Source organism: Trematosphaeria pertusa, assembly GCF_010094035.1.
Source record: "Trematosphaeria pertusa strain CBS 122368 unplaced genomic scaffold BU26scaffold_3, whole genome shotgun sequence".
Lineage (NCBI taxonomy): Eukaryota > Fungi > Ascomycota > Dothideomycetes > Pleosporales > Trematosphaeriaceae > Trematosphaeria > Trematosphaeria pertusa.
In genome coordinates this window covers 922279-935234 of record NW_022987214.1, presented here as the reverse complement: position 1 = coordinate 935234, position 12956 = coordinate 922279, and the positions used below count along the sequence as shown (strand labels likewise).

General features: G+C 55.7%; 4 protein-coding genes across 4 annotated transcripts; all 4 read left to right on the top strand.

Moving 5' to 3' along the window:
* Window positions 1-589: 589 nt before the first annotated feature.
* On the top strand, window positions 590-4151 carry BU26DRAFT_515441 (uncharacterized protein). The gene has a single exon (XM_033828068.1). It carries the CDS (start codon window positions 967-969, stop codon window positions 3925-3927), a length of 2961 nt encoding a protein of 986 aa, XP_033688065.1. The 5' UTR covers window positions 590-966; the 3' UTR covers window positions 3928-4151.
* A 192-nt stretch (window positions 4152-4343) lies between these two features.
* Window positions 4344-6286, top strand: BU26DRAFT_515440 (tubulin-domain-containing protein). The gene is made up of 7 exons (XM_033828067.1): window positions 4344-4412; window positions 4641-4699; window positions 4754-4904; window positions 4951-5110; window positions 5162-5665; window positions 5739-5931; window positions 5978-6286. Exons 1-7 carry the CDS (start codon window positions 4401-4403, stop codon window positions 6249-6251), a joined length of 1353 nt encoding a protein of 450 aa, XP_033688064.1. The 5' UTR covers window positions 4344-4400; the 3' UTR covers window positions 6252-6286.
* Window positions 6287-6699: 413 nt separating this feature from the next.
* BU26DRAFT_587846 (uncharacterized protein) lies at window positions 6700-8413 on the top strand (the record flags this gene model as incomplete). Its single annotated transcript, XM_033834701.1, has 5 exons — window positions 6700-6909; window positions 6961-7106; window positions 7153-7280; window positions 7329-7961; window positions 8006-8413. The coding sequence occupies 5 exons, from the start codon at window positions 6700-6702 to the stop codon at window positions 8155-8157; spliced, it is 1269 nt and encodes a 422-aa protein (XP_033688063.1). The 3' UTR covers window positions 8158-8413.
* Window positions 8414-9210: 797 nt separating this feature from the next.
* BU26DRAFT_528371 (aspartyl-tRNA synthetase-like protein) lies at window positions 9211-12342 on the top strand (the record flags this gene model as incomplete). Its single annotated transcript, XM_033830845.1, has 2 exons — window positions 9211-9380; window positions 9420-12342. 2 exons carry the CDS (start codon window positions 9211-9213, stop codon window positions 12340-12342), a joined length of 3093 nt encoding a protein of 1030 aa, XP_033688062.1.
* Window positions 12343-12956: the final 614 nt, after the last annotated feature.

Sequence of the window (12956 nt, the reverse complement as noted above, 5' to 3'; positions counted from 1 at the left end):
CAGGACCCAAATTCAAAACGCCGAGACATTCAGGGGCGGCCCTCCTTTGGGGGATCGGCCGCTTACGCCTTTGCCGCAAGCCACGGACCGTTTGAAACATCGGCTCGCGATAAGGATACGGTTCAAAAGGGATGCTGGCCGAATGGCCGTCCGCGACAAGTGTGCCAGCAGAAGCGCGAGATGGCAAGAATGCGCCTCCTTTTCAAGGCGGCACGCCTCCTGCAAGGGCATTGGTGCTGACTGCGAATTGGACGGTTTATCGGAATGCCGTGGTTTGCGGGCTTTGGGACCTGCATAGGATGACGTTGCACGCGAAAACCCGTCGCGGTTGGCAGGCTTGTTCCCGACAGCGAACCAAACACTGTAGCGTCCTACCGCGGCTAGCTGCTACACAAAAGGTATGCTAGAGCAGCTGCATGTGCGAGGGGCGGGGAGAAAATCCTTTTACGGTGGAAACGGACTGGCGGAGTGTTCCCAACAGCGCAAGCCGGTCCCACCATTTTGGCGCCATCGACGTCGGCCCGTGACTTGTCAATTCCAGCGACCCATATTTTCGGTGGCTATCCTCCACCCAGGCCGCGAATACGCGAAATTATGAGCATCGGTGATCACCTCTCTTCCCCAAGATAATCGCGGGCGCTGGGTCGCAGGCGCTCCTAATATTTGGCAACCGTCCAACGCCGACCAACACCACAACCCCATTTCTTTGTCCATCCCCGTCCACCGTCCCGGTGCCCCGCCGCTCTTCCATTTCTTCAACTCATTTGCACCCTTCCACACCCGTCGCTCGCTACCTAAATTTTTTTCCCCTTATATCGATTGCCCTCAATTGCAATTGGGACGCGGACCACGACGTCATCGGCTACTCCGTACTAGGTCTTCTCGGACGGCTATCTCACGAAGATATTGGGACCTGACGGCCATCACCTTGTGTGACCGCTGGTCGGATATCACGAACAAGCCATCATGAGCACGCCAAATCATGAGCGGCCCGAGCCCACGTACGCGATGCACAACAACATGCATACGGCGACACACCAGAGGTCTTCGGACGACGATGGCACATATGTTGGGGAAGATTCAAGCCAGCAGGACTCTTATGCGGGGCCTGGACCTGGCCTAGGAATTGGACAAGGCAGACCTCGGGCAGGAAGCCACTTGACGGTCGACACGGTCCATCTCGGCGCACCAGGGTCCCTCCAATCGCCCTCGCAGACGCGAGAGCAGGCAAGCAGGCTCGACGACGATCTCGCTATGCTTCAGGTGGAACGGGCCATCTCGAATCAGGAGGAGCTGAATAGGGAGCAATCGCAGTCGCGGTCCGTTCGTCGAGAGAGGACACGTAGGCAGGACCCCGTCGACGAGTTCGATCAAGCTACAAACCCATTGCACGAGAAGACGGCCCTCTACAAGCCGCCCGAGAACCCCTCCACGAGCCTCTCCAAGTTCTTCAAGAAGGTCCACAATTCGAGCTTCCTCGTCCGATATTTCACCTACATTACGCCGCTGGTTCTCATCATTCTCATTCCGCTGCTCCTTGGTGCCTTCTTGTTCCAGAACGCTACCGTTGGAGGCGTTAAGCTCATCTGGTTCTGCATCTGGCTTGAGATTGTCTGGCTGACCCTCTGGGCTGGTCGACTGTTGGCCAAGTGCTTGCCATGGCCTATTGGTGTCGTGTCTAGCCTCTTCACTAATAATAGCAAGAAGTGGAGGGATATGGGAAAGCAGCTTGAGCTTCCCGCCACTCTGTTCTTCTGGTGGCTCGCTATCGAGATCTCCTTCCTCCCCACCATGAAGAATCACCACCTCAATGGAGACAAATCCACCAGGCATTGGGAGTCTGTCATGAACAAAGTTCTCATAACTCTGTTCGTGGGGGTGGTCCTCAACTTCGTGGAGAAAATCATTATCCAGCTCATTGCCATCAGCTTTCACCTTCGGACGTATGCCGACCGGATCGAGCTGAACAAATTCCAGATTGGCAGTCTGGCCAAGCTGTACAAATTCTCAAAGGAGAAGATCACTATGGAGGATTCTGAATTCGAATCGAAGAGCGGCCCGGCATCCGGTGCCCGCACGCCCGGTCAGTTCGTCAAGGAAGCCCAGAAGAATACAAAGGAAGCTTTCAGTAAATTCGGAGATATCGCGGGAAAGGTTGCTGGAGACTTCACGGGTCGTCAGGTTACTCAAAGCTCTCATCCTCACCAGGTCGTCCTCGCTCTCCTCGGCAGCACCAACGGAAGCCAGGTGCTTGCGCGCCGATTGTATCGGACCTTTGCTCGGGAAGAGACGGAGACTGTCCATTCGGAGGATCTTAAGAATGCCTTCGACAACGATTCCGAAGCCGAAGCTGCGTTCTCAATGTTTGACAAAGACATGAACGGGGACATTTCCATGGAAGAGTTGGAGGCTGTGTGCGTGGAGATTGGCCGAGAGCGAAAGTCCATTACCGCCTCTTTGAAGGACTTGGATTCTGTGGTCAGCAAGCTCGATGATGTCTTCATGTTCATCGTTTTGGTTATCACCATACTCGTCTTCATCTCACTCATCTCTACTTCAGCCGCTGGCGTTCTTACATCTGCCGGATCCACGGTCCTAGCCTTGTCCTGGCTCTTCTCGGCTACTGCTCAAGAGTTCTTACAGTCCGTCATTTTCGTGTTCGTAAAGCATCCTTTCGATGTGGGCGATCGCGTTGGTGTCTATGGTAATACTGGCGCTCTCGGACTCGGTGACGACTATTTCGTAAAAGAAATCGCCTTGCTCTACACCGAATTCAAGAAGATGGAAGGCCATGTCGTGCAGGCACCGAACAGCTACCTGAACACTCTTTTCATCCTCAATCAGCGACGTTCCGGAGCGCTTGCGGAAGCCGTGCCTGTCATCATCAAATTTGGCACTACCCTTGACCAAATTGACCAACTTCGCCAACGTCTGCTGGAGTTCGTCAGAGCAGAGAAGCGAGAGTATCAAACCAACATCCTCACCGAGCTGAGGGAAGTGAAGGAGGTGCACTCTCTTACGCTGAACGTCGTTTTCTTCTACAAATCCAATTGGCAGAACGAACTTCTTCGTCTTCAGCGCCGGAACAAATTCATCTGCGCTCTTATGATCGCTATGCAGGAATCCGGCATCGAAGGACCGCGGATGCGCTTCCCTGGTCAGAAGGAATCATTCCCCGTTTACCTCCAGAATCTTCCCCACACTGCTACGCCTGGCGTGGGCCACAATGGAACGCCGGACAACCCGGGAGGCATGCTCCACCAGCAGCCTCAGGATGAGCCTCTTGTGCCTCCGCCATCAGATGGTGCCACTGGTAGCGTGCCGGCCCAACGTCATGCCTCGATACTCCGCGCTGGTGGGCGAGGCCGCGGCGAGTCCATGGCGGCCATGGGCCGTCGCGTTGACTTCTCCTTGGGCATGAGGGATTACTCCGCTGGTGACATGCCTGGCGATGTCTTTGACGACCGAGAATCTCAGGACCGAAGCAGAGCCACTGTCGTAAGAGTCACTTCACCCTCTCGGCACTCACAGGACCGTGCTCGCGCGTCTCAAGATACCGGTCGGTCCACTTCGGTCGCCGACAGGCCTAGTCGTCAGTTTGGCCGCCTTCAGCGTACCAACACGGACAGTACTCAAGCCCGCGAGCGCAGCAGTCACAAGAATCGCTTCTTTGGCCGCAGCCGCCACCGGGATGAGGAGACTGGTATGGTAGGCATTCCAGAGAGCGGCTACGACTCCTCCGAGAGCAAAGGCAAATTAGATCCTCGCTCTGGCCTCGTTAGTCCAAGGGCAATGAGGATGAGCACGGATGAATCGCGGCCCCCGCAGTCTTCTGGTGCGCTGCCGAACACTGCAGACACGGATCGGACTTTCAGCGCACCGCACCGAGCCCAGACTGACACCTTGGAGATGAGGCGTCTTCACTGATTAGACTGAAGTCAAAAGTTTCCTTGTATATATCTGTTTTTCTCATGCGGCATTTGAAGGCGCTTCGGGTATCCGCCAGGGTGGTGGTGGAGGAGCTTGTGTCTATTAGCGTTTGGTCTCAAACACTTGGGCTATGATTGTCGCCTCCGAATGGCTTAATAGCTTCAAACAATTCTAGAATTACTAGCCGAGTCATTTCGACGGAATGACAAAGGACTTTCCACAAAAGAGTTCGGATCTGGTCTTGCTGTTGTGTCGGTGCCTGAGCGAACGTCTGCGGATAAAAAGGGTCCAATCACGTGTGGGCTGCCCCTTCCGCGCTGGTCCATGCGCGACGCCACGCACTTTCCCGAATAATAAACAGACCCCACCAAGCCGACAGCTACACACCGCTCGTTCACGACTAACGACAACCCTTTCGATTCTGACCCTCTTCTCCAGTCTGTTTGATACAGCGTTCGAGAGCCATCACCATGCGAGGAGAGGTACGTATACCCTGTAGGAGCCCGTTTGTTTGTCGCGCAGCGCGTCAATGCGCCCCGCCATCCCCTACGCCTCTCGGCACGAGTATGGGGGAAGACTCCGGGGGCCGCCTGGGTTCCTGCTCCTGGCCGGAGGTCAAGAGGATGATATACGCATCCCTCCACCTTTCTGTATCTTCTTGGACACGTAATGCGTATCAGCGAGCAGTCGACTAAACATGTGAACTACAGATCTGCCACCTCCACATCGGCCAGGCCGGTGTCCAGCTCGGTAACAGTGCCTGGGAACTGTACGAACGGCCGCTCCACCCCTACGCGCATCGAACACGCTGACGGCGTCACAGATACCTGCTGGAGCATGGCTTGAAGGCCGATGGACGTCCCGACCCGGACGCAACGGATCTTGCTGAGGGAGGGTCGTACGAAACCTTCTTCACGGAGACCGGCAGCGGGAAATACGTGCCGCGCTCCATCTTCGTCGACCTCGACCCCTCTGTATGTGCTGTGCTTGCATCAATTGCCACGTACTAACATGATATAGCCCGTTGACGAGATCCGCACCGGCAACTATCGTCAACTGTTCCATCCCGAGCTCTTGATCAGCGGCAAGGAGGATGCTGCCAATAACTATGCCCGCGGCCACTACACTATTGGCAAGGAGATGGTTGACAGCGTCATTGACCGCATCCGACGCGTTGCTGGTGAGATCGGACTCATTCATGGAACCGCATGGTTCGCTAATCGATTTGCAGACAACTGCTCCTCGCTCCAAGGCTTCCTCATCTTCCATTCGTTCGGTGGTGGAACCGGATCTGGATTCGGAGCTCTGCTCCTTGAGCGTCTCTCTACCGACTATGGCAAGAAGTGCAAGCTCGAGTTTGCGGTGTACCCTGCTCCCCGCGTCTCTACGTCCGTCGTCGAGCCGTACAACGCTGTCCTCTCTACCCACAGCACCATCGAGAACTCCGACTGCACCTTCCTCGTGGACAACGAAGCCGTGTACGATATCTGCCGTCGCAGCCTGGATATTCCTCGCCCCAACTATGAGCACCTCAACCGTCTGATTGCTCAGGTTGTCAGCTCCATTACGTCCAGCCTGCGATTCGATGGCGCTCTAAATGTGGACTTGAACGAGTTCCAGACTAACCTCGTCCCATACCCACGTATCCACTATCCTCTCATTAGCTACGCACCCGTCATCTCGGCCAAGAAGAGCTCGCACGAGAGCTTCAAGGTCTCCGACTTGACGTTCCAGTGTAAGTTTGCGCATCACTTCTGTTTTGATTGTACACTTGTGCCGCCCCAATGAATTGATGCTGATCATGAAAGGCTTCGAACCGAACAACCAGATGGTGGTCTGCGATCCGCGCAACGGCAAGTACATGGCCGTCGCTCTCCTGTACCGCGGCGATATTGTTCCTCGGGACTGCACGGCTGCGGCTGGAGCGCTCAAGGCGAAGGCCTCTTTCAACCTGGTCGAGTGGTGCCCTACTGGCTTCAAGCTCGGCATCAACTACACCAAGTGAGTCACTTTTCACGCCTCTCTGGCTTATTGCTAATCCTTCTAGGCCCATCAGCCCTCCCGGAAGCGAGCTTGCCGCCGTCGACCGAAGCGTTTCCATGCTCAGCAATACCACTGCCATCGCTGAGGCTTGGTCTCGCCTTGACCACAAGTTCGATCTCATGTACTCCAAGCGTGCATTCGTCCACTGGTACGTCGGCGAGGGTATGGAAGAAGGCGAGTTCTCTGAGGCTCGTGAGGATCTTGCTGCGTTAGAGAAGGATTACGAGGAGGTTGCGAGCGACTCGATTGATGAGGGCGTCGAGGAGGGCGAGTACTAAGCGATATACCCTCGGCGCGAAGCAGGCTCGGGGGCTGTGTTGGCTTTGGAAATGGCAAGATATGTGTGCTGAGAAGGTGACATAGGCTACCTTAGGCTTAAATGTCGCATTTACTTTCAGCTTCTCATGATCCGCTCAGCTACTATTATGATTCTCAGCTCTTATCATAGGGCGAGAAGTGACCTGCCCTGACTTCCCGCTCAATGTGCGCATCAGAGACAGACAGCTGCGATGTGATTCTGACAATAATGTCTCCTCCCGGCCTGGTCTGCTTTCTACTAAAAGAGATTATGTATGAAGTTGGCGTTCGCGGCAATTGTTGCCGGCCAGCCAGGCGCGCCGAAGCCCGCCCGCATCACGTCACCCCGAACAGGAAAAGGTCAAAGCATCTCGTCGAGCTTCCCCGCAGCTCAACACTTGCTCTTCCACACCACACAAACCGCAGAAAATGTTCAGCCTACCCTCGTTCAAGTTACCTTCTTTCTTCAGCCCCGACAATAGACACTACCCATCAATTGAGCTTCCCTCGGTCGAAATCCACGACGTCGAAACGGCGGCGGAAAAGCGTCCGCGGACATTGAAGCACCTCCTCAAAGCAAACCATGCAAACCATTCCATCATATATCATGACCTCCGATTTCACAACCACGCTCCACACGTAGGCGGACTCAATGTATTGTTGGCTGTAGCTGCTAAGCTTGCTCCATAGATTCTGGGCTCGGCTTACATCCTCGGAGGAACGCATGAACACTTGAACGAGATATACGAGAAGGAGTCGGAGGAGCTTGAGCCATGGCACGACTCCCCCGGAGAGATATCAAAGGATGATTGGAGAGACTTTTTGGGGAAGCGAGAGTACGTTGGCTGGCAAGACGCGATGGAATTTGCTGACAATCTGCAGGTACCAGCGGGCTTTCGTAGACTTCTTTGAGGATCAGCTGGTCTCAAAACGGTACGACTGGAAGCTGCTCCTAGACGAATATATATTCGAAGGAAAAGAGCCCCTCATCAATGGGCTAGTCTCAGGGCGTACGTGCGCGCTTTTCATCCATTTGTTCGACGCTTACACCCCTCCAGTTGGCCATCCGCTCATCCACCTCGGATACGCGTACGAGCTCAATTCGAGAACTGTCGCGATTGAGGCTCTAGCACACGGAGCCTGCTTTTACAGCTCCCTTCATAAATACGTCGACGATACATCTTACACGAAGCCTAGCCCGCACCCTTCGACGTCGCTGCTCGATATACTACACAGGGTAAGGGAGGACAAGAGATTTAACGGGCTCTACGACCATCGAAGCGGCGACATCTCGAAAGTGCTTGCGAAAAGAGAGGATGCCTTCCTTGAGTACTGGAATGCGTGGGAGCTGCCAAATCCTAAGAAGCAGTTCGAAGAATCGCAACACACAGCGGTCGCCATTCTCATGGGTACGGAGCCGCCGGATAAGTCGAGTTTTGATTTCTTCCTCGTCCACCTGTTGACCTCGTCCCATGCCGTTCGGATCCTGTTGCCACTGATTCCCGCCAAGTTCCACATGAACCTCGTGCGGCAGTGGTGGCTATTCACGCTCGCCGTGTACATCGCCCAAGTTCGCCCCGAGATCAAGCTCGGCGCCATAGAGGACTATGATCCCAAGGGGCGGGACTGGAAATTCGTAGTAGACAAGGCGCTCAAGTCTCCTCACGCTCTGGACGCGCACTTCGTCAAGGGTAAGTCGCGTGCCTGCATTGCGTCTCCCGACTAACAACAACAGCGCTGCGATCAATGAAGGTGGCGGCAGAGACGTGGGGTGACGAGTCGCAATATTACCTCAAAGCAGCAATTCGTTTCGCAGACGAGTTCGAGCACTGGGGTGGCTTTGGAACCGCTGATGACGTCGCGTACGAATATCCAGAATACCAGTAGGTTGTCCGTAGGTATGACGGAGATGTAAGCAGGGGATCGTCTCAGGTTGTTATAGCCAGGCCTTCATTTCAGAGATCATTCGTTCATACGGGGCCTCAACCCTGTATCATGCGACGAGCGACAGGTGGCAGAGTCAAGATCCTCCGTCGTTGTTGTGGCTAATTTGCGGCACGGGGGCACAGAGGCGTTGAGCAAGGCGAGTAACCTGGTCGAATTTGACAATCTGCATTATCCATCTACCGGACAGCAAAAACCTGGTAGGCGAAGCCGGGTTGTTGAAAGCGCCCTGCTTGCTCGTAATGCTGCATGAAGATCAGTCATCGCAGGCGGGCTTGTTGGCTGTCCCCATCAGCAGTAATGGTAGAAATCGAGGTGCAGTAAGCGGTGGATCTGCGCGCTGCCGATTTGCTCGCAGCGGGATTGGGGCCTGCATTGACAGGCTTGGAAAAGCTTCACTGAGCTTCTGCTTGTGAAGGTGCAGAGTAGTGTGCGCTCAGTGCGGAAGAGCGCGGATGTGTCAGCGGATTCGGGCACTTGTGGATGCTTCACGATACCTCCGAGCCACGGTTGAGGTCGGCCGATGCATGCACGCTGCAGAGAGAAGAAAAAGCGTCGCCTCCCCGCGCTCTCGTGCTCTTCCTCTCGCACCTCTCCGGACCCCGTTGTTTGGCGTCCTTCACCTTCAGACAGCCCCCAACTCGCTTGACGTCAAGCCGACGTACCTGCCTCCGCAGCCGGCCAAGCTTCCACGCTACGCACAGCCGCCCTTTCTGCTTCCGTCGGGTGCGCCACAGCAAGGCCAGGAGCCGGAATTTCGTCATCCAGCAAGCGCGGACAGCTCAGGGCGCGGGCGCCGACACCGCCAGCATTCCCATACATAGGCGCTCGACACCGCGGGCCCGTATCGCGGTGAGCAGACAGTGTTATTGATTGCTTGCTTCTTGTGTGCTCCTCGGCCATCCGTTGACCGCGCCGCCGTGCCCCACCTCGCGCGCCACCTTTGTCACATTACCACACCTGCACGCAGCGGCCCACGCGCGACAAGCCTTCATCATGTCTCTGAAGAAGGCCCTGGACAAGCTCAAGCCGGGCACCCGCAGCAACCCCGCATCCGACGACGAGGCCGGGCTCACCTCGCCCAAGGCCAATGGCACCGCTTCGCCGCGCTCTTCCGGCCTCTTCGGCCACCGCGCCAGCGGCGAGTTCAAGCGCAACAGCGGCACGTTTGACAGGAACAGCGACCCCCTTTCCCCAGCAGACAGCAGAAGCAGCTTAGATCAGAGCAAGAACGACACCCCCCGCGCCAGCGGCATCTTCCACCGCCGTACCGACAGCCCGAACCGCAGCCAGACGTTCGCTTCAAAGACGAGCCTCGGGCTTTCGCAGTCCCGCACCACCCACAGCCCCATCCGCGCCGTCAAAGAGAAGCTGCACATTGGCAACGACTCCTCCAGTGACCCCAACATCCCCCTCAACCGCGATGGCGAGCCCATGTCGCGGAACCAGCTGCGCAAGCACGAGAAGCAGGTCCAAGTCGAGGAGAGGAGGAGGGAGGTCCAGGAAAGGGAGAAGGAAATAGAAAAGAGGCGGAAGGAGATGGAGGAGCAGGCGGATAAGGAATTGACACCCGAGCAGAAGGCCAAGTACGGCAACGTCCCGCCAAACAGCTACGCCGGCGACTGGAAGCACGAGCCGCGCCTGAACATCATGGACTTTTCAGCAAAGGACGTCGGCAAGGAAGTTATCTTCCGCGCCAGGATCCACCACCTGAGGAAGATGAGCTCCAAGTTCGTCTTCTTCGTCTTCCGCCAGCAGCTCGCTACCATCCAGGGAATCCTGGTGGAGCACGCCGACGTCTCAAAGTACATGCTCTACTGGGCCGAGCATCTGGAAGCTGAGTGCGTAGTCCTCGTCAAGGGCGTCCTTCAAGAACCGCAATCCAAGCAGGGAGAGGTCACCGGCGCTACGATCCACGACGTCGAGGTCGCCGTTCACCATCTCTATGTCGAGGCGCCCGTTACCGAGCACCTGCCTTTCAACGTCTACGAAGCCGAAGTCACCCAGGCAGAAGTTGACGAAGAGATTGCAAGACCCGAGCACAAAGAAGGACACAATCGTGTGAAGATCACCGACCGCACGCGCTTGAGCAACCGAGTCATCGACCTGCGAACAACTGCATCGCAAGGCATCTTCCGCATTCAGTCCGGTATCTGCAACCTTTTCCGGGCCCATCTCGACACCGAGGGCTTCATTGAGATTCACACCCCCAAGCTGCAAGGCGGAGCTACCGAGTCGGGTGCTAGCGTCTTCAAGGTGGAGTATTTCGGCCGCGGCGCTTTCCTCGCTCAAAGTCCTCAGCTAGCCAAGCAGATGTGTATCTCCGCAGACTTTGGCAAGGTCTATGAGATTGGGGCGGTCTTCCGAGCCGAGAACAGTAACACCTATCGCCATCTGACTGAGTATACCGGTCTTGATCTTGAGATGCAGATCGACGAACACTACCACGAAGTCCTTCGAGTGCTAGACCGGACTTTCAAAGCCATCTTCACAGGCATCTATGAGCGCTACCGCCCGGAGATTGAGATCGTCAAGCGCCAGTTCCCTCACGAAGACTTGGTGTGGCTAGAGGAAACTCCCATCATCCCCTTCGCCGAAGGTATCCGGATGTTGAACGAGTCCGGGTGGAGGGACGATGACGGCAACCCTCTCGATGAGAACGAGGACATGGGCACAAGGGACGAGGTGCAGCTCGGACGCGTCATCAAGAAGAAACTCGGAACAGATTATTACGTCCTGGACAAATTCCCAGTGAACGCCCGACCATTCTACGCAATGCCGGATCCGAACAACCCGAAGGTAACGAACTCTTTCGATATCTTCCTCCGCGGCCAGGAAATCCTAAGTGGTGGTCAGCGTATTCATGACGCAGATATGCTCCTCGACAACATGCACAGGCTGAAGGTCGATCCCATGAGCATGGAAGAGTACATTCAGGGGTTCCAGTGGGGTGCTCCTCCGCATGGCGGTGGTGGTATCGGTCTAGAGCGTATCCTTATGCTTCTGCTTCAGCTTGGGAACATTCGACACGCTTCAATGTTCCCCCGCGATCCGAAGAGCTTGCCGGAAAAGCCCGTCATCAAGCAACTCCGACACCCCGAAGCGAGCACAATGCACCCTCCATGGGAGGGCACGGATCGGGCTGCCGCTGGCATGGATTTTCAGCCTATCGAGAAGCTCATTGCGAACTATGGAGACGCCACCAACACCTCGTGGCTGGAGCCTCGCACGGAGATTTGGCGAGACGAATTCACCGGCGCTGCTGTGGGATTCGTCCCTCAAGACGGCTTCGCTATTACAGTTGGCGATCCTCTCTGCCATGCGTCTCAATATCTTAAGACAATGACCGGCTATCTTAAGTACATTAGAAAGGAACGCAACCTCAAGCCGTTGTGGCTATTGGTGGGCTCGGAAGCTGAGGAAGTCCTTGCTACCAAGTTTAACTGGCGCACTTTCTCCGTCGTCGCCGAGCAACGCGTGGATCCGGCCCACAATCCCGCACAAAACGATTCCGACGTTCAACGTAAGATTCGGCATGCGGAAAAGGAAGGAGTCAAGATCACCGATTTCCCCATCGGCAGCCCACCGCCTGAAGACATCAAGAAGAAGGTTGATGCTCGCGTCGAGGACTGGCTAAAGAATAGGAAGGGCCGTCAAGTGCACTTGACCAATATCCATCCCTGGCAAGATGAGGAGCATCGCCAATACCATATTGCACAGACGCCCGATGGCACCATTGTCGCCTTCGTGGCTATGGCTCAGCTGAGTCCTGACCACGGCTGGCAAGTCAAGTATTCTCTCGACTTCCCCAACGCGCCTTCAGGCTCGATCGAATACATTGTCATTCATGCCCTGAAGGTGGTTGCGCAGGGCGGAGCGCCTACCGTCACCTTTGGAGGAGGTGCCAGCTCCAAGTTCACGCCTGGCCACAACGTCAAGGGCACGCGTGTGAAGGTGCTCAGCCGGGCATACCACGCCATTGCCTCGGAGTTGAAGCTCACAAACAAGACCGAGTTCCGCGAGAAGCTGGGCGCTACCGACGACCCAAGCTATATTTGCTATCCGCCTCACGGGCTGGGCCCACTGGCAATCAAGGCTATTTTGAACTTCTTTGAGGACGACGAGTAACAGGGTGTGCATTGCGAAGGTCCTAAGCAAAGTAAATATTGATGGATGAAAGAGATATGATACCATAGGGCGTCTGGAGTGACCAAGACCGCCAATGTTAGTTTCTCTCGATTGCAGGAGTAGTTTTGTGGCCATTCCTTGGTTCATTTGCCATTAGCTCCCTAATGCAATCCCCTCCCCGCTGAACAACGGACCTGGCCCTTTTGGTGACAGAGATTTATCTGATTATCAGACATGCTTGCAGTTATGTTGCGGCTCGTGTTCGCTCCGCCCTTTCGCTAAAGCTGCTCCTTACGGTAAGCATTTTGCGAACCTTCTGCGAGCATAGTCAGCAGGCTTTTGTGTAGCTTGCATCAGCCCGCTAGCAGATTCCAGATCAGCTTGTCGGGTGCAATGAACGGCATTTGAGGCTGGAGTAAATTCGGGATGCCCTCGACGCCCGTTGGAAGCCGCTTCCTGCGGGTCTTCTTCTCCTGGCATGAGAGAATATAGCAAAACAGCTCGTACGAAGTGCAAGTAGCAGTTCCGTCGGAATCGGAAGCACCCGCCAAGCCACCCTATCCGTTCCGCTGCTCGCCCAGAGATTTTGCGGGGGAAACTCGGGGCACGTCAAA